Source organism: Girardinichthys multiradiatus, chromosome 5, assembly GCF_021462225.1.
Source record: "Girardinichthys multiradiatus isolate DD_20200921_A chromosome 5, DD_fGirMul_XY1, whole genome shotgun sequence".
NCBI classification, from domain to species: domain Eukaryota; kingdom Metazoa; phylum Chordata; class Actinopteri; order Cyprinodontiformes; family Goodeidae; genus Girardinichthys; species Girardinichthys multiradiatus.
Window position 1 is genome coordinate 44,114,105 of NC_061798.1, and position 25,450 is coordinate 44,139,554.

Genomic DNA, 25,450 nt, shown 5'->3' on the forward strand with positions numbered 1-25,450 from the left:
GTTTAATCAAGTCCATTAGGTGGCGGTAACTCACTTTACATTGATCTGCCAACTTCCTGAATACAAAAGAGGAAGAAGGTTGTCGTTCGATAATCGTTCTAACTTTAGCGTCGTGTTGATTGTGGATGATAGAACTGGACTTGAAAACACAATTAAGCGAAGGTCAAGCAACTTGACTTGTGTTTCGCGGATATTGGACCTCGAAAACAAGATCTAAGTTTCTTTGAAATGAGCGAGTTGTGTCGTCGTGGTTCATGTAGCTTCTGAAGCTAACGCTAGCTAGTTGAAGAGTGAACGCTAGCTACATTTTCCTTCCTATTCCAGCTAAGTAAGACTGTAAGCGAATAAACCTTCGCGGAATTTGGACCTTGTAGTTGTAATCAGCGGAGGGAGCAATGGGCTCTTCTAAAAAACACAAGGAAAAGAGCCGCGACAAGGACGCAGAGGAGCGCCGTCGCGAACATAAGAAACATCGCCACAAGGACAGAGATGCTTCAGATCGGGAAAAAGACAGGCGAAAGCGTTCCAGATCCAGGGAAAAGAGCAGACGAGAGAGCCACAGCAAGGCTGAAAGGGGAAGCGGGGAGCCAAGAGTAAAGAGGGAGAAGGTTGATCCTGGATATGAGGAGAGCAACGCGGAGATACAGCCTCAGAGCGCCAGCGGAGATGCGTCTCTCAGCATCGAGGAAACAAACAAACTCCGTGCAAAGCTGGGCCTGAAGCCCCTGGAGATGAACGAGGGCAAGAAGGAGCTGGGGACCAAGGAGGACCCAGTAGTGGCCGAGACCATCAACCCTGTTATGATCCAAAAGCAGAAGGAGATGAGAGAGAAGCTCGCTGCTATGAAAGAAAAGCGCCTGCTCAATCAAAAGTTGGGTAAAGTCAAAGCAATCGGTGATGATGACTGGTTGGATAACACGGCCGCTTGGGTGGAGAGAAGTAGAAAGCTGGCCAAAGAGAAGGAGATGGCAGAGAAGAGAGCCAAACTTCTGGAGGAGATGGATGAAGAGTTTGGAGTCAGCAGCTTGGTGGAAGAAGAGTTTGTTCAAAGCAAACGAGACTCTTATTCATCACAGGATCTGAAGGGTCTCAAAGTGCAGCACAAGGTGGATTCATTCACGGAGGGCCAGACTGTTATCCTGACCCTGCAAGACAAAGGTGTGCTGGAAGAGGAGGAAGATGTGCTCGTAAATGTGGGAATAGTGGACAAGGAGAAAGCTGAAAAGAACGTGGAGTTAAAAAAGAAGAAGCCTGACTATAAGCCCTATGAGGAAGAGGAGAGTGTGGATGACATGGTTAACTTCAAGCCCCACACTGTGCTCTCAAAGTATGATGAAGAAATCGAAGGTGAGAAGAAAAAGAGCTTCCGGTTGGGCACGTGGGGCTTCGCTGATGGGGAGCGAGAGCGTGAGCTTCAAGCAATGAAAGAAACGCTGCGAAATCAGGCTCAGTCCCTGGAAATGCCCGCTCTTACCATTGCTTCAGAATACTACACACCTCAAGAAATGGTAGGCTTTAAAAAGACAAAGTGCAAGGTCAAGAAGATCAGGAAGAAGGAGAAGCTGACGATTGCAGATGAACTTCTCGATGACACCCGCACCTCCGATTTTGGCTCGAGGGTACGAGGCAGAGGCCGCAAACAGGCGGAGGAGGAGGAACAGGAGAATGAAGAGAAATCTAAAGATGGTGGCGGGTGGCCGCATGAAACTCCCCAAATGTCAGATGACATCAGGATGGCAGAGATGGATATAAGTGACGAAGACGATTACATTCCTCCTGAGCCAGCTGTGATTGAGGAGGATGAGGCAGAGCAGGAGCTACAAAAACAGCTGGAGAAGCAGAGGAAGCTGAGGCAGAAACGGCTTCTCAAAGACTCTGGGGAGAAGGTGGCAGAGCAGATTAAAGTGTTGGCTAAAGGCAATTACGACAATGATGCCGAGAAGAAGAACAACATTGTCTTCAATGCCACTTCAGAGTTTTGCAGAACTCTGGGGGATATTCCAACCTATGGACTATCTGGCAACAGGGAGGACCAGGAGGATATCATGGATTTTGAGCATGAAGAAGAGAAAGATGATGGTGGAGGTTCAGACTCTGAAATTGATGAGAATATTGGATGGAGCACAGTTAACCTGGATGAAGAGCAACAACAGGCTGATTTCTCCACAGCTTCAGCCACCATTCTGGACGAGGAGCCCATTGTCAACTCCGGCCTTGCAGCTGCATTAAAGCTGTGCACAAACAAAGGCCTATTGGACACTCAGATGCAGAAGGTGGCTCGTGTCAAAGCGCCAAAGGTGGGCCTGCCTAACGACAACTACTGCATTGAGGACAAGATGGGCTTTGATGACAAGTACAGCCGCAGAGAAGAATACAGAGGCTTCACGCAGGAATTCAAGGAGAAGGGTAGCTATAAGCCTGACGTCAAGATCGAGTATGTGGACGAATCCGGGCGGAAACTCACTCCAAAGGAAGCTTTCAGACAGCTTTCACACCGATTCCATGGGAAAGGGTCTGGAAAGATGAAGACGGAGAAGAGGATGAAAAAGCTGGAAGAAGAGGCGCTGCTGAAGAAGATGAGCAGCAGCGATACTCCTCTTGGGACGGTGGCTTTGCTTCAGGAGAAACAGAAATCTCAGAAAACACCATACATCGTGCTTAGTGGGAGTGGGAAGAGCATGAATGCAAACAACATCACAAAATAAGTTCCTGGGCTGTTGTGTAGCATAGAAACCCGAAATGCACACAGACGTAGGCAAATATCTTTTTAGACAATGCCTTTCTTTTTTTTGTCCTAGCTGGTAAAAGTTTAATTGTTGATTTAAAAAGAAATGTTCAATAAAATGAGTGCAAATATATAACTGTTTTATTTGAGTTGTGAATTTTATGAAGTGAACATTATTTTCAATTGCAAGATACAGTCAGTGGTATCATTCTGATCCTGAATATTCAAATGAGAAAAATGCAACAGAAATTCAAATATGTTTAAAACAAAGTTTGGTAAAATTGTAAAACTTGTCTCGTTGGTTTAACTTTTAATTATCTAGACAAATTTGAAATTTCTTTTTTTAAATGTTTTTATGTTGTGGTCTGTTAGATGGGAAATGATTGAAAAAAAAACTTGAGTACAGGAGCACATTTTTTCTTGACACAATTTGTTAAAGGGCTACAAAGTTTTACAAAAATGATAAACATTAAAGGCATTTCAAAAAGTATCTCTAACTCATTCTGACTTTTAATGAGTCATTTGTTTTGCAGAAGACTTTAGAAACATTAACAGCAAAGAATTGCAATGTGTACAACATAAGACTGGGCTGCACGGTGGTGCAGTTGGTAGCACTGTTGCCTTGCCTTGCAGCAAGAAGGTCCTGGGTTCGATTCCCGGCCGCTCGTCTTTCTGCATGGAGTTTGCATGTTCTCCCCATGTATGCGTGGGTTCTCACCGGGTACTCCGGCTTCCTCCCACAGTCCAAAGACATGACTGTTAGGTTAATTGATCTCTCTAAATTGTCCTTAGGTGTATGAATGTGTGTGGGTGTTTGTGTGTTGCCCTGCGATGGTGACTGGCGACCTGTCCAGGGTGTACCCCGCCTCTCGCCCATAGACTGCTGGAGATTAGCACCAGCTTCCCTGCGACCCACTATGGAATAAGCGGTAGAAAATGACTGACAACATAAGACGATAAATCCAAGCATGGCATTATAATGCATAAATAAAAAGCATAAAATATGCTTGGTCGGAAGTATTAACTTAGATATGGTATTTTTTTATTGCTCAGTGCTAAATTTGGAAAATATATTTTATCTGCAATAAATAATTTGATTTGCATAGTTTTTGATAATCTCACATTTATAGATGCACAAATATTAAATATATAAATGTATTAAATACCTAAAGAATTCATAGTTTTTTAAAATTATATAGTGTTAATAGCATAGAAATGTTAATTTGTTAACCTTACCCATCATAGTGAGCGGAGGCTCAAACTTCCACAGACAGGTGATAAAACTGATTATTTGCGCATTGGATTGTGGCGCTTGGGTTCTTCCATGATTCATCTAAAAAATAGTCTACTCAAGTGTAATCTTATGCTTCTGCCAAACAGTTTTTGGTCAATAATTCGTATAATTGCTGTTGAACTCAATTTATGTTCGATCGTACATAAGGAGAAAACGATGTAGGAAAAACTACGTATTTACTAACAGATTTGTTCTATTTGTAATTCCGGTTGTTTGTACTTAGCACCATGTCAGTGCAGTCTGATGTGTCAGCTCTATATGTAAAATATATATATATATATATATTTCCTAAAATGTTTATTTAAAGTTTATTCCTACATTCGGTTTATGTGTTGTTTGCTCCATCAAGTGTTTTCATTTTTTAAGCTAGTCTTCAGCGGAACTAATATGAACGACTAAGAGGTTGGTCGGACACCGTTCTGGTGCACAACGTGTAGCTAAGTTTTTCAAGCAAAGCTAACGCTTCTGATCTTACGCCCCATCTTCTAACAGGAGATGCTCACCGACAAGTAAGTGACACAAGGGTCGACCTAGTTATCAAAATGGGACAAATAACCTTAGTAATGCCGGACAGTTAGAAGCGTTAGCTTCCACCCGGGAAACGAAGCTTAAGCTTGTTTCTCTGTGGTTTAGCTTGCTGTGAGCTTAAAGGCAGCCAGAGTTTTAAGTAGCTTTGATGTAAAGAGCTCTGGCATCTGTTTCCTCGGCGTAACTTACCCGTCAGTATCCAGACAGTGTTAATTTGTTCCTGGAATGGCGTCTTTGGAAATAGCTGTTGATTTGATGGCTGTTTTTGGAACTTAGCGGGTTTCCTACCTCGCAAAAAGGGTTTGTGTATACATCTGTTAAATATATTCAGTTCCAATCGACGCTTTTTGATCTGCACCACTTGAACTCTTTCACACCAACAAACTTGAATGTGTGTCGCTGGGATCTCTGTGTCAGACCAAAACAAATTAGAACAGAATAAGTGGAATAAGCGGTATAGAAGATGAATGAATGTATAATAGAATAATCCTTTATTTCTCCCTTAGTGTGGAAAGCCAGTGTATCAGCAGCAATATGACGGGTAAATAAGTCTAAAAATTGGCAATAATAAAACTAAAATGGAAACTGTACAGTAATGTAAAATATACGAAGTAAGAAAAACTACACAAGAAACAGATGCAGATTATACAAAATGTTTAAGTGTAATACGATAATGGAAAAACAAAACAAAAAATTACTTTTGTATATTTGTGCATATTTATAATGTAGAAGTAAAATGATGCAGGGTTTTTCAATTTTTTAAGTACAAATCTGAAAACTCTTGCATATATTTGTATTCACCCCCTTTCTACTTTGATGCCTCTAAATAAACACCAGTGTAACCTTGCCTTTTAAAGTGAATAGTTTGTTTCAGAACATTAATGAACAAACAGCACCAAGACCAGGAACCGACCAAATAGGTCAGGGATAAAGTTCTGGCGAAGTTTAAAGCAGGGTTTAGTTCATTAAACAGTATCTCAAGCTTTGGATATTTCACAGAGCATTGTTTAATTCATCATCTGAAAGTGGACAGAATATAGCACAACTGCAAACCTACCAACGCATGGCCACCCACCTGAACTGGGAGGAGAGCAGTAAGCAGCAAAACAGCCAAAATGCTGATTGTAACTGGAGGAGCTGCTGAGATTCACTGCCCAGGTGGAAGAATCTGTTGAAAGAACTATTAGTTGTGTACCCCAACAATCTAATATTTCTTAAAGTGTGGCAATAAGAAAGAAATAAGTAGTCCAGTTTTCCACAAACATCTAGTGGACACCGTAAACATGTAGAAGAAGGTGCTCTTGTCAAATGAGATGAAAATTATGTTTGACCAAAAACTATAACTGCTGCCATGAAATGTTTCAGATCAAAGCATGAATTTATGTCTTTGAATGGCCAAGTCAAGTCCCAGGATCTGCTGTGAACAAAAATGTTGGTGTATTGTGGGATATCGTCAAATGTCCACTAATGTTTTTGTTGTCTTTTCTTTTTCCAAAGAATAATTAAGGCTCACAGCTCTTTTAGACTTTTACCTATGATGCCCTTTGTACTTTCTGGAACACCTTATGTTATAAAATATTATAAATTAACCAGATTTGTTCTCCTCATCAGAGCCTTATTGTTGAAACTCCCCGTAAAATAAAATATACGGTCTCTCATCAAAGTGTTTTGTTTATGAGGTGTATCGCTCTGTCAGATTTCTAATGCATTTTACAACAGGCCTGTGTGTGCATCTCATTTGTCAAACAATGGAGTAAAGAAAATGTGTCCTGCAGCGATTTGTACTTGTATTTGTTTAATATGTGCTGTCACTCTCCAGGGTTTAAACTCGTTTAGAGAAATCCCAGGTAGTTGTGATGTCGGAGCCCAAGCCCCCCACTCCTACCACTCCAACCCCTGGAGACACGTACAAGGGTTGGCTCTTCAAATGGACTAATTACATAAAAGGTTATCAGAGACGATGGTTTGTTCTCAGCAATGGATTGCTGTCTTACTACAGGTAAGTTATCCAGATCTAAATGTAGAATCATGCATAAAGCCTGTAAAACAGAGGAAAAATGTTAATAGAATTAATATTAATAAAAGTTGTTTTGCATGCTAACATACTTAGAATCTGTTCATATGTTTACACGGGACCTTAAAAATAAGAAATAACAAATGCATCTCAATACATTAGAATATTTTCAGAAAGTGAATTCATTAATATTAATTAATTATTAATATCAACAAACTCAATTCAAAAACTTTAACTTGTATATAAATTCATATCCAAGCTTTTGTTTCTGTTAGTTCCAATGATTGTGGCTTCCAGCTGAAAAAATCTGTTTCTCCTGGAATAGTTCTAGAATATTACCGATATTATATCAACCAATGAAAAAAATTAATTTCCATACAGAAATGTTCTGACCTACACAATCATGGGGAGAACTGATGACCTAACAGTTGTTGAGCAGAGGGTCATTGACACCTTCAAAGCCACAAACGGCCGTTGCTGAAAAAGCTGTCCATTCAGAGTGCTATATCCTAGCAAATTAATGGAAAGTTAAGTGGAAGGAAGAGGTTTGGTAGAAAACAGTACTCAAGCAACAGGGATATTTTAATGGGGATATTTTGTTGACATGTGCCTATTTAAACAGGTGTATCTAAAAAAATTAATAATATTGAAAAGTTCATTTATGTTAGTAACTCAATTCATTAAGTTAACAACACATTATATAGATTAATTACATACAGACTGATATTTTCAAGCCTTTATTTGTGTTAATTATGATAATTTTCTAATTATAGTTGATGAAAACATGACATTTAAGATTAGAATATTACATCACACCAATAAAACATTTGTAATCCATAAATATGGGCTTAATTAAAGCTATGTTTAATACCTGCGAGCCTCATCAGAACACATGTTCCAATTTACTGAGATGTACCAATAATCAGTATTTGCAGCTGAATTAACATACAGTAATACTTAAAGAAAAATCTGTTATTTTAACAGGAACAACAGCAAAGAATTCTGGTTAAAAATCATATCTTAAAATGCTTCCTAATTCTTGTTTTAAAATGAAGATTTTTGGCTTGGTTTTTATTAACACATACATTAATCTTCTAGAAATCTCATGTCTTTTGCTTTTTAAAAAGGTAGTTTTAAAATCCTACCATAATTCTGTCTGCAGGTCTCAGGCAGAGATGGGTCACACTTGCAGAGGCACGATAAACTTGGCCACTGCCAACATCGCCGTGGAGGACTCGTGCAACTTTGTCATTTCCAACGGAGGGGCACAGACTTATCACCTGAAGGCCAGCTCCGAAGTCGAGCGCCAGCGATGGATCACTGCCCTGGAACTTGCTAAAGCAAAAGCTGTGCACATGCAGAACGAGTCTGGTGAGATAAAGGCCTGGCTGGGTGGTGGTGAAGAGGATGTAAAATTATTATTATTACGTAGAGAGATTACATTGTCAAATTACTCTTATCGTCATCAGATGACTCTGGTGACGAGTTCTCTGCAGTCCCCCCTGTCTCGGGGCAGGGCGGGGGCTCTCATCACTCAGAAGTCCAGTCCACATTGCGTACCCTGAGCAGCAAGGTGGAGGACCTTACCACCTGCAACGATCTAATTGTTAAACATGGGTCTGCTCTCCAAAGGTAAAATTCTACTACAGATCATCCAAGAGAAACAAAGATGTTGCAAATTATTTTCATGGTGTTTTTACCTAATTCAATAGCTTTTTTTCTGGTTTCACAAATTAGGTCTTTGTCAGAGCTGGAGGGGCTGCGTGTTGGGGCGGACACGGGGGAAAAGATCAGACAAGTCACAGAAAGGGCCACACTCTTCCGAATCACCTCCAATGCCATGATCAACGTAAGGTTTAGTCAATTAACACTGCTGCTGAGTTTTTTTGCTTTTTTTTTACTGACATGATGGTGTTTTTATCCTGTAGGCTTGTAGGGACTTCCTCTCTATAGCCCAGAGCAACAGTAAGCGCTGGCAGAAAGCCTTACAGACTGAAAGAGACCAAAGGATTCGTCTGGAGGAGACTCTGGAACAACTAGCCAAACAGCACAATCACTTGGAGAGAGCCTTCAGAGGTGCTACAGTTCTACCAGCTTCCTCTAGCAATCCCAACCTAAGCATTAAAAGTAAGGGTCTCAATTTGGACTTCTGTCTTTTGAGTCTATTGGCAGGGGAAATGATTGAGTTTCCAGACTTTCTTTCTTTTCCCATTATCTATAAGCTGAAAACCAGAGTTACTTTTGCATTGATATTAATGATATGTAACCGACATGTTTTCTCTTTGATTTGTCACATCAAAATGTGTACTTTTGCCAAATCCGTTGATGGTTTTGGTTTTTGAATTGCTGACAGAACTCAGATAAATGCACACAATTTTCAAAATCAAAAACTGGTTGTTCCTAAACCGGGTCAGGTTGAGATATGTCATATTGGCCCCCATTTTATTCACATGTGTGACCGTTTCGTCCCCTTCATCTCAATTCCATCCTCGTAAACAAATTATTTCCTACCCTAAAACCTAGTCAAAGGTTTAAAGTTTATTGTTTTCTGCAGGCTCTGTTAAGCACCCTATTTCCATATAAAAAATAGGTCTTAAATGATTTGAGACCTGAGGATTTAAATGACTTGGAATCATTAGTTGTTAAACCGAGTACATAACATCCCCCTTTCAGGGACTACTTGACCGTTGTTTGGTATGAAGCATCTTGTGGCAGACGGCTCTATTTTATACCTCAAAACAGTCGGGTACAAAAAGACCAAAATTACAAAAAGATGACTTGCCATTTTATTAGGTATACCTGTTCAATTGCTTTTAAGACAAACAGCAAATGGGGAAGATGAATGGTGGAAGTTCCAACCAAAAGAATAGAGAAGTAAGGGGAGCATGTCATGGTTGTTGCTGTCGGACTGGTTGGTCTAATTCAAAAGCTGTTGATCTAAGATTTTCATGCATTGCCATGTCTAACGTTAACTTAAAAGTCAAAAGAGAAAGTGCAAACTAAAAGGCAACAGTAGCTCAAATAAACACATTTTGATACTAAGCTTTGTGGATCATCTCTGAAAGCACAACACTTCTCACCTTGAAGCATATGGGTTACAGTAGCAGAGGACCACACTGGCTGCCACTCCTGCCAGCTAGGAACAGGAAACTGAGGCTGTATAACAACAGATTTTAGTATTTATTTTTGCTATTTATTTTCTTGGGCCACTGAGTACCAACTAAGTTCTGTTTAAACACCACTGTCTCCTTAGGTAATGTTGCTGTCCAAGTCCATCCCTTTATGACCACCGTGGCTACTTCCAGCTGGATAAAGCACCATGTGACTAAGGTCTAATCTTCTCAAACTGGTTTCTTGAACATGTTGATGGGGTCACTGTACACCAGTGGCCTCCGTAGAAACCAGATCTCAATCCATTAGAGCACCTTTGGGGCGTGGTGGAACTGGAGATTAGCGTCATGGATGTGTAGCTGACAAATCTACAGCAACCGTGATGCTGTCCTGTCAATATGGACCAAAATCTCTAAAATATTTTACTGGCATCTTGTTACGGCTCTACCATGAATAAATAAGGCTTTTCTAAAGGAAAAAGGGGGTCTAACCCAGTTTATAGTGGCCACTAAGTGCATTTACAATAAAAAGAAAGGAACCACAGATCAGAAACTGTGATTTTAATGTACAAGTTCAGCTCAGATTTTACAATGTAAATATTTTAGATGTTGAGATAAAGGTAAATTACCTTGGTCCAAGCACAAAGAAAGCTGTGGAATAATATATTTGGAACATACAGATAATAAAACCCAACTAGGTAATTATTTTATACTCAAAAATCCAGGATGTTATAAACATTGTGTAAAAAATAAAACATTTTAGTCCGGAATGTTATGAAGTTATAATATGGAATCCTGTACGACATACCACCCACTGACCGTCTCAGACTAGCTGAACTGGCCACTGATTCTATTGTTTTCTATGATGCTTTTATCATTTTAGGCGGTCTTTCAGGAAAAGGCGATGCCAGTGATGAGGATGATGACAATGAATTCTTTGATGCAATAGAAGACCCAACAGGATTTATTACTGTTCCCGCTGACCCCAAGTACCATAGGTATTTCCTATTTTCTCTCCTTTTTTTCCAACATGTGTGTTTGAGGTACTTCCTCCGATGATGCATGATGTTTCTTCTCTTCACGGTCCTCCAGGAGATCTGGCAGCAATGTCAGTGGTATAAGCAGTGAAATGGGAATGGATGATCAGTCGGTAAACATGCACATTTGTATGATAATCTGCATTGACTTCAAATGCTAAATTTACACTAACCTTTCTAATATTTCCCCTTTCTTCCATCAGTTTGATGAACTTTCCTTGGCATCCAATTCAGAGTCTTTGCCACCTCTCGAGCTGGAGCCAGTTAGACAAAGACGGACTCGGATTCCTGACAAACCCAACTATTACCTTAATTTGTGGAGCATCATGAAAAACTGTATTGGAAAAGAACTCTCAAAGATACCAATGCCTGTAAGAAATTGATCCACTAACTGGAATCTTGGTTGTTTTTTAACGTGAATGAAGTAAAACAGGTTATGATTTTCGCTTGTTTTGTGTTTCAAGGTAAATTTCAATGAGCCGTTGTCGATGCTTCAGCGTCTGTCTGAAGATCTTGAATACTACGAGCTCTTGGATAAAGGTGCGAAGTGTCATAACTCTTTAGAGCAGATGTGTTATGTGGCAGCGTTCACCGTCTCTTCCTACTCCACCACCGTCCACCGCACAGGAAAGCCCTTCAATCCCTTATTGGGGGAAACCTTCGAGCTTGATCGGATTAGAGAGTCCGGTTACCGCTCACTTTGTGAACAGGTGTGCCAAAACATTCATCTCAGCTTGCCGCTTGTAACAAAACTGCTTGCAGGATTATGTTGTTTATTTCTGTTCAGTGTCGGTAGTAGATTTTTGATGAAAAAATCTCTCGTCAGGTGAGCCACCACCCACCAGCTGCAGCTCACCATGCCTTCTCTGAAAAGGGCTGGACCCTTAGACAGGAGATTACCCTGGCCAGCAAGTTCAGAGGAAAATATCTTTCCATTATGCCACTGGGTAAGTCTGCATGTGTGCTTGTGGCTTAAAAAAATAATCACAGCATGCAATGAAAACGTTCCTACAGACTTGAAAAGTATCTTTTAGTGATTTCCATGTCTTGAGAGGTATAGAAAAAAGAAAGCATTAAGGAAAACATTTGTCTCTTGATTTTATACCCTGAATCTAATTTCCTAAAACATAAAAATCAGAATTTTTTTAAATTAATACAAGCAGAGCTGCTTTTCATCCAGTTATGGTCTATATAAAGTGGAACTGCAATGTTTTAGTCTGAATTCTTTGTTACTGTAGCTCCACGGGCTCCTCTTTTACCCCTGTTCCGAGGTGCGTCTGACAGCAACTCGTTTTCGTACCGTCTCTTTAAAGGCTCGAAAGGCACTTCACAACTTGCCCCCTCCTGGTCAAAGAGCATTGCGCTCCACTCCATTCGGCCATTTTCGTAGTTCAAAAGCAGAGATACAGGTCCTTCTCAAAATATTAGCATATTGTGATAAAGTTCATTATTTTCCATAATGTCATGATGAAAATTTAACATTCATATATTTTAGATTCATTGCACACTAACTGAAATATTTCAGGTCTTTTATTGTCTTAATACGGATGATTTTGGCATACAGCTCATGAAAACCCAAAATTCCTATCTCACAAAATTAGCATATCATTAAAAGGGTCTCTAAACAAGCTATGAACCTAATCATCTGAATCAACGAGTTAACTCTAAACACCTGCAAAAGATTCCTGAGGCCTTTAAAACTCCCAGCCTGGTTCATCACTCAAAACCCCAATCATGGGTAAGACTGCCGACCTGACTGCTGTCCAGAAGGCCACTATTGACACCCTCAAGCAAGAGGGTAAGACACAGAAAGACATTTCTGAACGAATAGGCTGTTCCCAGAGTGCTGTATCAAGGCACCTCAGTGGGAAGTCTGTGGGAAGGAAAAAGTGTGGCAGAAAACGCTGCACAACGAGAAGAGGTGACCGGACCCTGAGGAAGATTGTGGAGAAGGGCCGATTCCAGACCTTGGGGGACCTGCGGAAGCAGTGGACTGAGTCTGGAGTAGAAACATCCAGAGCCACCGTGCACAGGTGTGTGCAGGAAATGGGCTACAGGTGCCGCATTCCCCAGACCTGGGCTACAGAGAAGCAGCACTGGACTGTTGCTCAGTGGTCCAAAGTACTTTTTTCGGATGAAAGCAAATTCTGCATGTCATTCGGAAATCAAGGTGCCAGAGTCTGGAGGAAGACTGGGGAGAAGGAAATGCCAAAATGCCAGAAGTCCAGTGTCAAGTACCCACAGTCAGTGATGGTCTGGGGTGCCGTGTCAGCTGCTGGTGTTGGTCCACTGTGTTTTATCAAGGACAGGGTCAATGCAGCTAGCTATCAGGAGATTTTGGAGCACTTCATGCTTCCATCTGCTGAAAAGCTTTTTGGAGATGAAGATTTCATTTTTCAGCACGACCTGGCACCTGCTCACAGTGCCAAAACCACTGGTAAATGGTTTACTGACCATGGTATCACTGTGCTCAATTGGCCTGCCAACTCTCCTGACCTGAACCCCATAGATAATCTGTGGGATATTGTGAAGAGAACGTTGAGAGACTCAAGACCCAACACTCTGGATGAGCTAAAGGCCGCTATCGAAGCATCCTGGGCCTCCATAAGACCTCAGCAGTGCCACAGGCTGATTGCCTCCATGCCACGCCGCATTGAAGCAGTCATTTCTGCAAAAGGATTCCCGACCAAGTATTGAGTGCATAACTGTACATGATTATTTGAAGGTTGATGTTTTTTGTATTAAAAACACTTTTCTTTTATTGGTCGGATGAAATATGCTAATTTTGTGAGATAGGAATTTTGGGTTTTCATGAGCTGTATGCCAAAATCATCCGTATTAAGACAATAAAAGACCTGAAATATTTCAGTTAGTGTGCAATGAATCTAAAATATATGAATGTTAAATTTTCATCATGACAATATGGAAAATAATGAACTTTATCACAATATGCTAATATTTTGAGAAGGACCTGTACAATTATCTAGTACCGCACATTACATTTTTCAGATAAATGTTTTGTTTTAATAAGAATATGTCATTTTCCTTCCACTTCACAATTATGCTTTATTTTTTGTTGGTCTCACATGAAATCCCAATAAAATACGGTACATTAAAGTTGTGACATGACAAAAATGTTCAAGGGATAAAAATGCTTTTACAAGGCAATGTATAAAAGGCTTGATCATTTAAAAAAAAATTATCTTAATTTCTAGGAAGCTATTGTTTGTAGACAAAAAAAGGACCAAGATATCTGGAAAATTTGATTCTGGAAAGATGTGAAGTATCTCCATAAAATTTGTAGGAACTACAGACCCATGTTATGGCCATTGGACACTGTGTCAGTGAGTCCATTAATATATGGGATAAGAGTAAAATAAACCTCTGCTCTCATCGCCATTGTCCTGTCTGTCATCAGGTTCTATCCAGTGTATATTTGATAAGAGCAACAATCAGTACTCTTGGAAAAAAGTTACTACGACCGTACACAACATTATTGTTGGGAAATTATGGATTGATCAGGTAACAATGACAGTTTTATAAATAATGATCTTCTGTATCTTATACCTATAAACCTCAGTGGTTTTTGTACTTGCCTTTAAACACATTGGTCTCTGTACTTCCTTCAACAGTCAGGGGAGATAGATGTGGTGAACCACAAGACAGGAGATCGCTGCCACCTCAAGTTTGCTCCCTACAGTTACTTCTCCAGAGATGTACCAAGGAAGGTGAGTCTTGGTCAATGATCTAATTATGACCAGATGCATAAATAATCTGATCAATGATCACATTACCTGAGTGTATATGCGGTCCATGAGCGGATCCCTGCGAGGGGGAGGGTGCAGACCTCGGAGTGGATGCAACAGGCAGGATTTACTGGCTATATGGCAAGATATGGATACAAAATACCTTGTGCTCGACAAAAGGCAGACCCTGGGATCGATTAAGAATCTGAACAAAGAGCAAACAACGTATCAGCCCAGCAACAGAGTCAAAGACAATGTGTCATAAAATCTGTTGTAAATATTGTTTGGGCCACTAGATACTGAGATGGGTCGAGTGTGTTAAAACAAATCTGTCATTCTGTGGCAGGAATAGCATGATGCACTATATTGCCAAAAGTATTTATCTGTGTACTTTTACAGACTGGCAATGGTGATAGGGGTTTGTCCTGTAGCCGACGGGTTGCCGGTTGGAACCTCCGCTTTGTGCTTTGTCTTGTCTTTGGGCAAGACACTTCACCCACCTTGCCAGCTGATGGTGATCAGAGGTCTCGGTGGCACTGATTGTATGGCAGCCTCGCTTCTGTCAGTCTGCCCCCGGGCAGCTGTGGCTGGTGTAGCTGAACCAATGAGATCTGCTGGGTTTCCTTAGATAAAAAACATTTTAACCAATTTGAATAATAAACTGAATTTGACTGCACTGTTTAATAGTTAGGATTAGCTGTAATGTATGTACCTGACTTGCAATCTGTATGATTTGACTGAACTGACTTTGAAAAGTTCCTTGAGACGACATGTGTTGTGAATTGGTGCTACATAAATAAAACTAAACTGAATTGAATGCGTGTATGAATGGGTGGATGACTGATTGTAGTGTACAACGCTATACAAATGCAGGCCATTTTACAAATACATGAACCATGATGACATCCTGTTCTTTTTCTATAAGGTCCAATTTGTTGATGGACCCACCGTTGCCCGCAATAGCAACTTTAACTCTTCTGTAAGCATCTTCCACAAGGTCTAAGAGTGTGTTCATAGTTGGATGAGAAAAACAGAATTGCAGCCTCTGCTCTAATTCAACCCAAATGTGTTAAAAAAGGTTGAGGTCAGGACTCTGTGAAGGCCAGTCAGGCCTCTCCACACCAAACGTTATACACCTGCAACCATGGAAGTGATTGAAACATTAGAATTCATTGATTTGGTGCTGTGACCCAATACTTTTAGCAATATATAGTGTACCTTTATCAGACTTGTCTAAACATCATAATATATAGAGAATATCTGCATTTTTATCTGTGAAACTCCGTTCTTCCTTGTTCCTTCAGCGTGGCTTAACTAAAATTGGGGGGGATTTGTTTTGTCTCACAGGTGACTGGAGTTGTGACAGATAAGGATGGAAAGGCTCATTATGTCCTGTCAGGAACATGGGATGAGAAGATGGAGTTTTCCAGGATAATGCAAAGCAGTAAAGGCGATAATGGGACCGAAGGCAAACAGAGGACTGTTTACCAAACCCTCAAACCCAAAGAAATCTGGAGAAAGAACCCTTTACCGTACTTTTTATTTCATTGAATAAACTTCTAATATATAGAGAATGTCTAAATTGATTGATGCCTTTTGGTTCAAAAACCATGTGATGATGTCTTGCAGAGAGGGAGCTGAGAACATGTACTATTTCTCCTCCCTTGCGTTGACACTTAATGAACCCGAGGAGGGCGTGGCGCCGACAGACAGCCGCCGACGACCGGACCAGCGTTTGATGGAAGAAGGCCACTGGGATGAAGCTAATGCAGAAAAACAAAGGCTTGAAGAAAAACAACGCTCTACTCGGCGAGAAAGGGAAAGAGACGCAGTTAAAGTAGCCGCTACCCCTGAGGAAGGTAAGAAACATTTAGAAAAACATTTTGTTCTGGAGTCTGTCCATTCTTGTTTGTTTCACCTTGAATGTTTGTCCCTAAAACCAAACATTTCTGAGAAAGAAAGTGATTCACTCCCTACCTGTTTTAACAACTCATCCATATCCGTTCCATTTAGCTCATTCACATGAGACTGGCACCACAGCAAGTGGAGTTTCTGATGAAAGCAAGTATCAACTTATAGTTCAACTTAGAAAAAAAGTGCTCGTAAAAGTGCTGTGTGTTGCATGTTTCCTTAAAAAGAGAACAAATTACTTTACATTTTACAGCAATAGACCTGCAGATTTCTGTCAATCTACTAACCTAACATGCAGATCGGTAAAATGCTAATGCAGCGGTGGACAAATTTATTGCCAAGAAGCATAAACAGCCTTGAAAGAAATTCATATTTTATTGCAGTAGCATAATATTCCACTGAAAAATGTAGAAAACACCGAAAATTGTTTTATGTGCGCATGGTCAAGCTGTAGGGAACAAAATCAACAATGGGACATTTATTCATACTCATAGTCCCTTAAAAATAAATGGAACTGAAGCATACTTCATGTCTTTATGTTTTCCTGGGATTTAAAACTGTCAATGTCAGTATTAAGTTTATTTATATAGAACATTGAATGACTGACGTTGACCACAGTGCTTTATACTCAAACTAAAACAACAAATAAAAATATCTGATTTAATAAAATCAATTCAAAAATTACAATAAATCGGTATAGAGAACAAAATAAAACAGATTTAGAGCACAGCGGCAATATGAAATATCTTAAAGTCTCATATATTCAAACGGAGGGCCCTGCCAAGGTAAAAGATTATGGTAAAGTATGTCATCATTTCTTCAAAGTAGGTAACTGGTGTGTCGATATTAATAAGATCATGTGAACATCATCAGTGGGTCTTTCAGCAAGCTAATTATCCACAACATGAGGCCAAATCAGCACAAATGATCCATCAGACACAGAATCAACCCTGTTCCATGACCATCTCTGTCCCCTGACCAAAGTCAGAAAATCTGTGAGGTGAGCTGAAGCAAAGTGTGCATACGAGAGGACCCAGGCCTCTAGATGGTTGTGAGAGCTTGTATGAAGATAACTAGTCAGAGATCCTCCTCTCTATATGCTCCAGCATTGTGAGAAATCATAGGAAGTGTGATCTAAGTAGCAAAAAAGGATTTTACAAAGTATTGACAGCAGTTGTGTGAAAACCATTTTCTAAACCTGGATTTTATTTCCTCACTGAATAACTGTACTTAAAGTTAGGATTTTCTAAAATTCACTATGAGATTATGATACTGTAATAAATAATTAATTGATTTTAGTTACTATTACACTTCTTTACCAGGAGAGCCAATACATTTGTCCACATCTGTTTCATCCAGTTGGAGTGTTTGTTGTCAAAAACCCGACAAAAGTACAAGGTTTTAATTAAAGTCCCATTTATGTGACAAACTCTTCATGTATATGATTTTAAATCCTGTCTGCTGCCACTGTCAGCTGAACATGCCCAGTTTAGCCAAGCTTTGATTGCAGAACTACCATCAAGCCTTTGTTTAGTTAAATAAAATATGGATTGTGTGTCTTGTAAAGTGCTTTTAGATGACATTTATAGTGAGTTATTGTTATATAAATAAACCAATTTGAACTGAATTACTTATGCAACACATGGCACTCTTTAAACCTTTAAACTGGACACAACAACATTGTGTGAACTGATTTTTCTCTGTTTTGCTGGGGTTTGCTCAGCTGATGCAGAGGACTCTCCCCCTCTTACACCGGTTGCATGCAAGTATCCCATTTTGTTCCCCCCCCCCCCCCCCCCGTGTTCTCCGTATTAAACAAAGAAATAATTATTATGTTTAAGCGCTAAAGAAAAATATCCTTTCGTTCTTTTTTTAGCCCCTTATGGACCATCAGTCTCCCTATACCCAAGCAAGTATTCTGATAATATCGTAATGTAGTAAAAACTAGAGATGCTTAATCCCCAATTTTCTTCGGGGTTTCGATCCAATCCCAATATCTGAATAAAAAAAAACCGCTGATACTGATATTATCTGTTCCAGAACATCTTATGCGGAACATTTAGTGCCTATTTTGTTTTAAGAAAATATGAATAAACTTGGAGATCGACAGACGGATCGGTGCGGCTGCCACAGTAATGGGGGCGCTGTGTCGGTCCGTTGTGGTGAAGAGAGAGCTGAGCTGAAAAGCAAAGCTCTCAATTTACCGGTCGGTCTAAGTTCCTACCCTCACCTATGGCCATGAACTTTGGGTCATGACCGAAAGAACGAGATCCCGGAAACAAGCGGCGGAAATGAGCTTCCTCCGTAGGGTGGCCGGGCACTCCCTTAGAGATAGGGTGAGGAGCTCGGCCATCCGGGAGGAGCTCGGAGTAGAGCTGCTACTCCTCCACATCGAGAGGAGCCAGTTGAGGTGGCTCGGGCATCTATACCGGATGCCTCCTGGACGCCTTCCTCGGGAGGTGTTCCAGGCACGTCCCACCGGGAGGAGGCCCAGGGGACGGCCCAGGACACGCTGGAGGGACTATGTCTCTCGGCTGGCCTGGGAACGCCTTGGGATCCCCCTGGAGGAACTGGAGGAGGTGTCTGGAGAGAGGGACGTCTGGGCGTCTCTGTTGAGTCTGCTGCCCCCGCGACCAGGTCCCGGATAAGCGGAAGACGACGATGACGATGAATAAACTACACAGACACTTGTCTGTTATACTGCTAAAGTTTATGCACATATCTTGTCTTGTATTTATTTTCACAAGGTTCAAAATTACATAATAATCATCAGAATGATCCTTTAATTCCTATATTTATAAAGTTTCCATGGCAGAATTGCAGAGAGAGGAGGAGGAAGGGGCGCTACCAACTCCAGAGTCAAAAAAAGCCTCTGCTTTTTACTCTGAGGGTTTATTGGAGTGTAAAATGTTGGTCAAATGGGCTGAAAAGCCTCTTGATCTGCAACAAAACTACTTGTGCGATTTAATTCTGCCAACTGTCACCAGTTACTGAACAGAGGCAACGTTGCACTGTGTATACATGAGAGACAAAGAAATGTCAAAGCAAATGGCTGAATAAAGCAGGAGTTTACTATTTTTTTAACATAAAGTCAAGGACATATAGTGACATACTTTATAGTATTTTATTATCTGTGCTTTATGCTATTAGTGTGGTCACCTTTTTGTGTGTTTTACGGGTGCTTTTTTAAAAATCCATGTCTACAGTTTCTGGGATTCCAGTTAAAAACGGTGTAATGCCTATTATTACCAGCAGGTGGGGATATTGCCAACATCAACGTTCAAGCGAAGGTCTCAGCACAGTTAAAGCAGTGTAGGGCTGAAAAACAGAAAGCCAGAGTTGCCCTGTCCAAAGCAGATCTCCGTGTCATTGTTTCTCATAACCTCCCGACTTCTAGTCTGTACATATATACCACAAATGGAGTTCTTAAGTTTCCATTCTGGCAGTTTTTGTTGACAAATCAGCTAGGTTTCAGTATGGACTGAAGACACAGAGAAGAAATATGGTTGAGTGGACAGGGCTAAACAGTCTTATATTTCTATCCCTCTCAACACTAGAATACCTTAGAAGAAGGTGATGTGAAGCAGCAGGGATCTGACTCTGTAGCCAGCAGACCCTCTGATGACTGAAGACTTCTTTAACAAGCTCCGCCTTTTTACTAGCAAAAACAAAAATGCTAACTTCGGTTTATATACAATATGAGATGATAACAATGTTTTGATTGTCAGCTTAAACTTCCAGAGTAAAATCAGCCAAAATGTGACCCCCAACAACCCAGAACCATGGAGTCTGAAGCATTGGCCTCGGCTTGATTCATGATCTAAGGGACAAGTCAGTATCAGATTTGATACAGAAACTGGATTGGATCGGATCTGCCCCCATCTCTAGTGAAAACATACAACCACCTCTAGGGTTGTAGTAACTTTAGATTAGAAAACCCCTGCTCAACATTAAGCAATCACTTAATTTTCTTTTTGCGACTTGCTGTCTCTCAGTGGAAGTCAAGGAAGGTCTCTATGGAGCCCCAGCCAAAAGCAAGTAACATGGGCGTCCTCCATCATAACCTGTGTTTTAGATACAGATATAGCTGTAATTGGTTGTTGAACTACAAGCTTGGTCTAGCAGTTCTGTATTTGTTTGTATTTGACAGTTTAGTTGTGAGCTTGTTCTGCTTCATTTGTGATAGAAACAGAGTTTTGATCCATTTTCTTTCTTTTTTTTTGTTTTAATTATAGTGCATCCAAAACAAAGCTATTATAATAATATGACCGTATTGACTGAATCAAAGCTTGATATGTCGCCATGTCTCAGCTGCTTCTTGACCTTCACCTGCAGTGTTTTTGATGTACATTTAGACATTCTTTGTGAAAATTATTTTATTTTGTTTTGCATCTCCTTCAGGTGCTCATCCAGACAACTACCAAGCAATGTGGTTCGAGAAGATACACGACTCTGCATCTGGAGAGACATTGCACGTCTACAAGGGAGGTTACTGGGAAGCGAAGGAACAAGGAAGCTGGGAAATGTGCCCAGAAATCTTCTGATTACAGCTTTCAGATAACTGTAGCCTCAGGGTCTTGTCGACGTTGTGGCATTGTGATTATTTTGCTGCTTATTGTGTTTCATTCCGTTGACCTCGTAAATCGAAGCAAAAATCTGGGAATAATGTCACACCTAACTCAACCGCGTTACAAGTGAGAAAACCAGTAAAGTACTCTGTGCAAGTCGTAATTATTATCGATACAAGCCGAGAACATAGAAACATAGAGTGCTGCGTTTTATGCATTCAGTCACTGGAAAAAGAAAGTTCACTAATCAATGTATCAATTAACAGAGGAGCAAGCAAAATGTTTGTCAGTGCAGCATTTCTCATGGACAGGGAAGCCATATTGGATTTTGGGGTTGGGGATTGTTAAAAAAAAACGTCTTCTGCCTTGGATCTTAGAAACTCAAACTTCTGTGTCCTGATGAAATGCATCATTAGTATTCAGAGCTCCTTCTTACTGCCACTGCTCTCTCCCTGTGGGAGCTATGATTTTTTAGTTGTATCTCTTAATATTATCCTTTTTATACAGTGCCTTACAAAAGTATTCATCTACCTTCCCTTAAACGTTTCAAATTTTCACATTATAACCACAAACCAAAACAGATTTTATTAGGGTTTCATCCGATAAGCCAACACAAAGTAGTACATATTTGTGAACTTGAAGAAAAAAATATACGGATTTTCTAATTTTATTTTACAAATAAAAATATGAAAAATGGGGGTGCATTTGCATTTATTCCCCCCTGACAAACCTCACTTTACTACGGCTTCAAGTGTTTGGGGTATGTCTGTACCAGCTTTGTACGTCTAGACTGACGTTACCACAGGCTTTGTCAGGATGAATGGAGAGCATCTGAACATCTTATTTGTAAATTTTGAATCAAATTCTCAATTGAATTTAGATGTGGGCTTAGAATGAGATAGTCAAACATGTTATGCTTTCATCTACACTGTTCCACAGTAGCTCTGGTTACGGGGCTGTTGTCCTGCATGAAGGTGAACCTCCCAGCCCCAGCCTCCAACAGGTTTTTATGGTTCTTCCATGAAGGTCGGATTTGGGGAGTGCATGGGTAATAGTTATCCCGTCAACACATTCTCTCACATGTAGATCTCTGCAAGTCCTCCAGAATTACCATCAACCTCTTGGCTGCTTCTCTGGTTAATGCTCTCCTTGCAAGATATATCTGCATATCCACAATGTTGGTCAATTATTTCCATGTTGTTGCCGTTTGTGCATGTGTTTCAGAAGGGGAGGGGGTTGGCCGTGTCTTAGTGATAGTGATGCAGCGCAGGATTACGGGATATTTTAACTGCAGCAGAGGAGCAATGTCAGCGATGTGGTCATTTGTTTGTAATATATGTAATATCGGTTATCAGCCATAACAGTAATATTATCGAATATTGATATCGGCCCAGATTTAGAAATCTGTGCATCCCTACCTTGCAGTTGTGCCATACACTTTCCATCTTTGGATGGCAGACTGAACAGTGCTCTATTAGATGTTGGAAGGTTGGGATATTTTATAATGTAACCCCGCTTTAACCTTCTCCCTGCCCTGTCTACTGTCTTATTTGGTCTTCATGATGCTGTTTGTTCACAAATGTTCTCTAAGAAACCTCAGAGGCCTACAGCTGGATTTATGCTTAGATTAGATTATGTACAGGTTGACTCTATTTAGTAATTAGGCAACTTTTGAAGACAGTTGGTTGTAAGGGTTTTGTTTTGAGGGTATTCAATGTACAAATGTACAACACTTTTCTTATCTTTGTTAGCAAAACAATTCAAAAACCTTGTATAATATATTCCTTCCACCTCACAATTATGTAATACTTTGCATTCATCTGTGACATGACATCTCAATAAAACACATTGAATTTTGTGGTTGTAATGTAACAAAATGAGGAGAAAGTTCGCAATGTATTGATACTTTTCCAAAGCACTGTATGTATTATAGTTCATGGCATCTATTCCTTTAAAGGTAGTTTATTGATTAGATTTGTTTTCCAACGTAGTTACGAATTTGATTATTTTGCAGTGACTCTGATCCAGCACCACTTTGAACAAAGTTTAATCATCCTAAAGCTGGAAACTATTTAGACCACTGTGCTGTGTGTTTCTAGAGTGTCTTTCTACATGAGGTGTACGTTTTGTGCTTTATAAACCCGTTTAGCATTCATTTTGTTTGTGTTTTCTTTATATATTTCCAGCCTCTTGCCCTCTTTTAAAGCAGATTATACAAACGCATGGTCAGGGTCACAGTAGTTTAGTATAATTTACTGTATAAGATAAGTTTCTATCATTTTATTGATTTTAAGACACTGATCTTAAAGTCTTAATACTTCGTATTTAAGTGTTTTATAATTTTTCTATTAAAGAACCTCTTTCTTTTTTTCCTGGCATTATGCAGAAAATATTTTTTTTTCTGTTTTTTCCTGTGTGAATATATAGTCAGTACCATAAATCTAATGCAGTGGGGTCCAGTGAAAATACTTACAGCACTCCTGCACCAGTAATGTTGTCTGTCCCATCATTTTGTCTCTTCCTTTAATAATTCACTTTAAATAGTGCAGATTTCCCTTTAGACTCGATTACATTGTTTCATGCAATCCTTTAATATAAAGTGGTAAACATGAAGGAAATGATTTGACTGTTTTAGTAGTCAACTGGAAGAAAAAACATGGTCCAAGGCTGTTTTTTGGTCTTCATTATTTCCTAATCATAGCTTTAACCTTATGTAATGAATATGTGTGCTGCAAGCGTCACATTTTTTACAGAGAGCAATAAGAGAGCTGCTCCTCAGGTAAACGGCACAACACCAAATCGAGTCATATAGGGACACTAAAGCTGCAAAATAAAGTGGGTTCTGTTTTTTTGTTGTATAATTTGAGCTGGGATGTGGTGTGGCTGATTGGAAACAAAAAGTGAAATCTTAATATTTCTCATTAAAGTGTACTTACAAAGAGAATACTGATGAAAAATGAAGACATGTTGTAAATGATGCTGTGTACATAAATCAGGTAGGGTAACTGGAGGCTGCAGATAGAGAATCCTAAAGCAGAGAAGCACTTTAAAGGGGTTCTTTGTTTTGCTTTACGGTATGATATTTGTTTATTAACTGGAAGAGCTTTCTAATTTAAATATTTATAGAATTACACAGAATTTATTTTGTATATTTACCCACAACATTTAAATTTGCATCCAATTGCATCGTTTCAAGTTATTCAGTTTACATATTCTTGACTGTTCTTTTTCTAAATGTGTCCCCCTTTTGTTTTCTTTTGTTGCTCCATAGTTTTAGTCTTTATGTTCTATTATGAAACCTTTTTTTATGCCATTAACTGTATTTCCATCTATGATTACTATGATACCGCACTCTGTAGACTGACACTGTCCACAGAAGAGGTGTTCTTGCACTTTACCACAGTATATGAGTGTTCCCAGATGTAATATGACTAATAAATGGTTGATTTCATTCGGAATTTGGCTCCTATACTGATTTAGATGTTTTCCTATAAGTCTCTAGGTTCATAGGTTTTGTTCAGTTATCTTTTTAAAGAGTTTTCCCATCTGGGCTCTTACTAAATGCAGCTTTAGGTGAAAAACGACCTGTTACAAAAGTGGTCTGATTTAAGATTCTCAGTATGTAACCTCTTTAAAAAAAAAACAATAGATTTACATTTGAAATCTAAAAGTGAAGTTATTTTTCAGTAAGCTGAACACAGGAAAGCACTGGGCTTTTCTGATCAACAACCTGGTTTCTATGGTACTTTTCTGGCCTCATTAAAACCACAGTAACAACATGATATTTTTCTGGTTTTGAAACCATAACCAGTTAAAATCATGGATTACCTCAATACTAATAACCAGCCCAGGCGTACTTACAAAATTAAATTAACAGGATCTAAGTCAAAATGTAAAGGCAGTGGGTAAAATACTAAGTATTTTGTCACTCATATTAGAATTTAGCTGTGGTTAACCAAATCCATAAATAATGTAGACATTTTAGCAGAAATATTTGCAGAAGTTAAAAAGACCATTTCCAACAACTATAGTTTGCAGTCCATTGTTAGACTCTTAACTCTCAATACTTCTGAGGAGTAAATGTTCTGGTAGGATCAGCCTACATGTGTTTTGGGGGCATGTTCAGATAAAATAGTTAAAAATCTAATAACTTCAAATTGTAATGTTCAAGTTAATGACTGAACAATCCATCCATTTCCTATACCCACTTTTACCATACAGGGTCACACAGGAGCTGTTGCATATCTTGATCTATAGGTGGGGTACACCCTGAACAGGTCACTAGTCCATCGCAGGGCAACACAGGACTAACAACCATGCACACCAGAGAGCAATTTAGAGAGACCAATTAACCAGTCATGTTTTTGGATTGTGGGAGGATGCTGGAGTACCCAGAGAGATCCCACACATGCATGAGGAGAACATGCAAACTCCATGCAGAAAGAACCCCAGCCAGGAGTCAAACCCAGGACCTTCTCATTCCAAGGCAACAATGCATCCAACTGCACCACCATGCA

At 39.8% G+C, this 25,450-nt stretch overlaps 2 protein-coding genes across 4 annotated transcripts; both read left to right on the forward strand.

Annotated features, from left to right (window-relative positions):
• Nucleotides 1-62: 62 nt before the first annotated feature.
• sart1 (spliceosome associated factor 1, recruiter of U4/U6.U5 tri-snRNP) lies at nucleotides 63-3,215 on the forward strand. The gene has a single exon (XM_047366856.1). The coding sequence runs from the start codon at nucleotides 396-398 to the stop codon at nucleotides 2,703-2,705; it is 2,310 nt and encodes a 769-aa protein (XP_047222812.1). The 5' UTR covers nucleotides 63-395; the 3' UTR covers nucleotides 2,706-3,215.
• A 1,202-nt stretch (nucleotides 3,216-4,417) lies between these two features.
• LOC124868762 (oxysterol-binding protein 1-like) lies at nucleotides 4,418-24,391 on the forward strand. 3 transcript variants are annotated; one of them, XM_047366331.1, is made up of 17 exons: nucleotides 4,418-4,528; nucleotides 6,367-6,546; nucleotides 7,724-7,932; nucleotides 8,031-8,193; nucleotides 8,299-8,410; nucleotides 8,490-8,637; nucleotides 10,555-10,669; nucleotides 10,764-10,821; nucleotides 10,912-11,079; nucleotides 11,173-11,418; nucleotides 11,535-11,655; nucleotides 14,127-14,230; nucleotides 14,341-14,436; nucleotides 15,802-15,986; nucleotides 16,084-16,313; nucleotides 16,468-16,515; nucleotides 20,767-24,391. In XM_047366331.1, exons 2-17 carry the CDS (start codon nucleotides 6,404-6,406, stop codon nucleotides 20,907-20,909), a joined length of 2,289 nt encoding a protein of 762 aa, XP_047222287.1. In that variant the 5' UTR covers nucleotides 4,418-4,528; nucleotides 6,367-6,403; the 3' UTR covers nucleotides 20,910-24,391. The 3 variants fall into 3 exon arrangements, with proteins under 3 accessions (XP_047222287.1, XP_047222285.1, XP_047222286.1); XM_047366329.1 differs by having other exon boundaries at nucleotides 8,490-8,688; nucleotides 20,767-23,088; XM_047366330.1 differs by lacking the exon at nucleotides 16,468-16,515 and having other exon boundaries at nucleotides 8,490-8,688; nucleotides 20,767-23,088.
• Nucleotides 24,392-25,450: the final 1,059 nt, after the last annotated feature.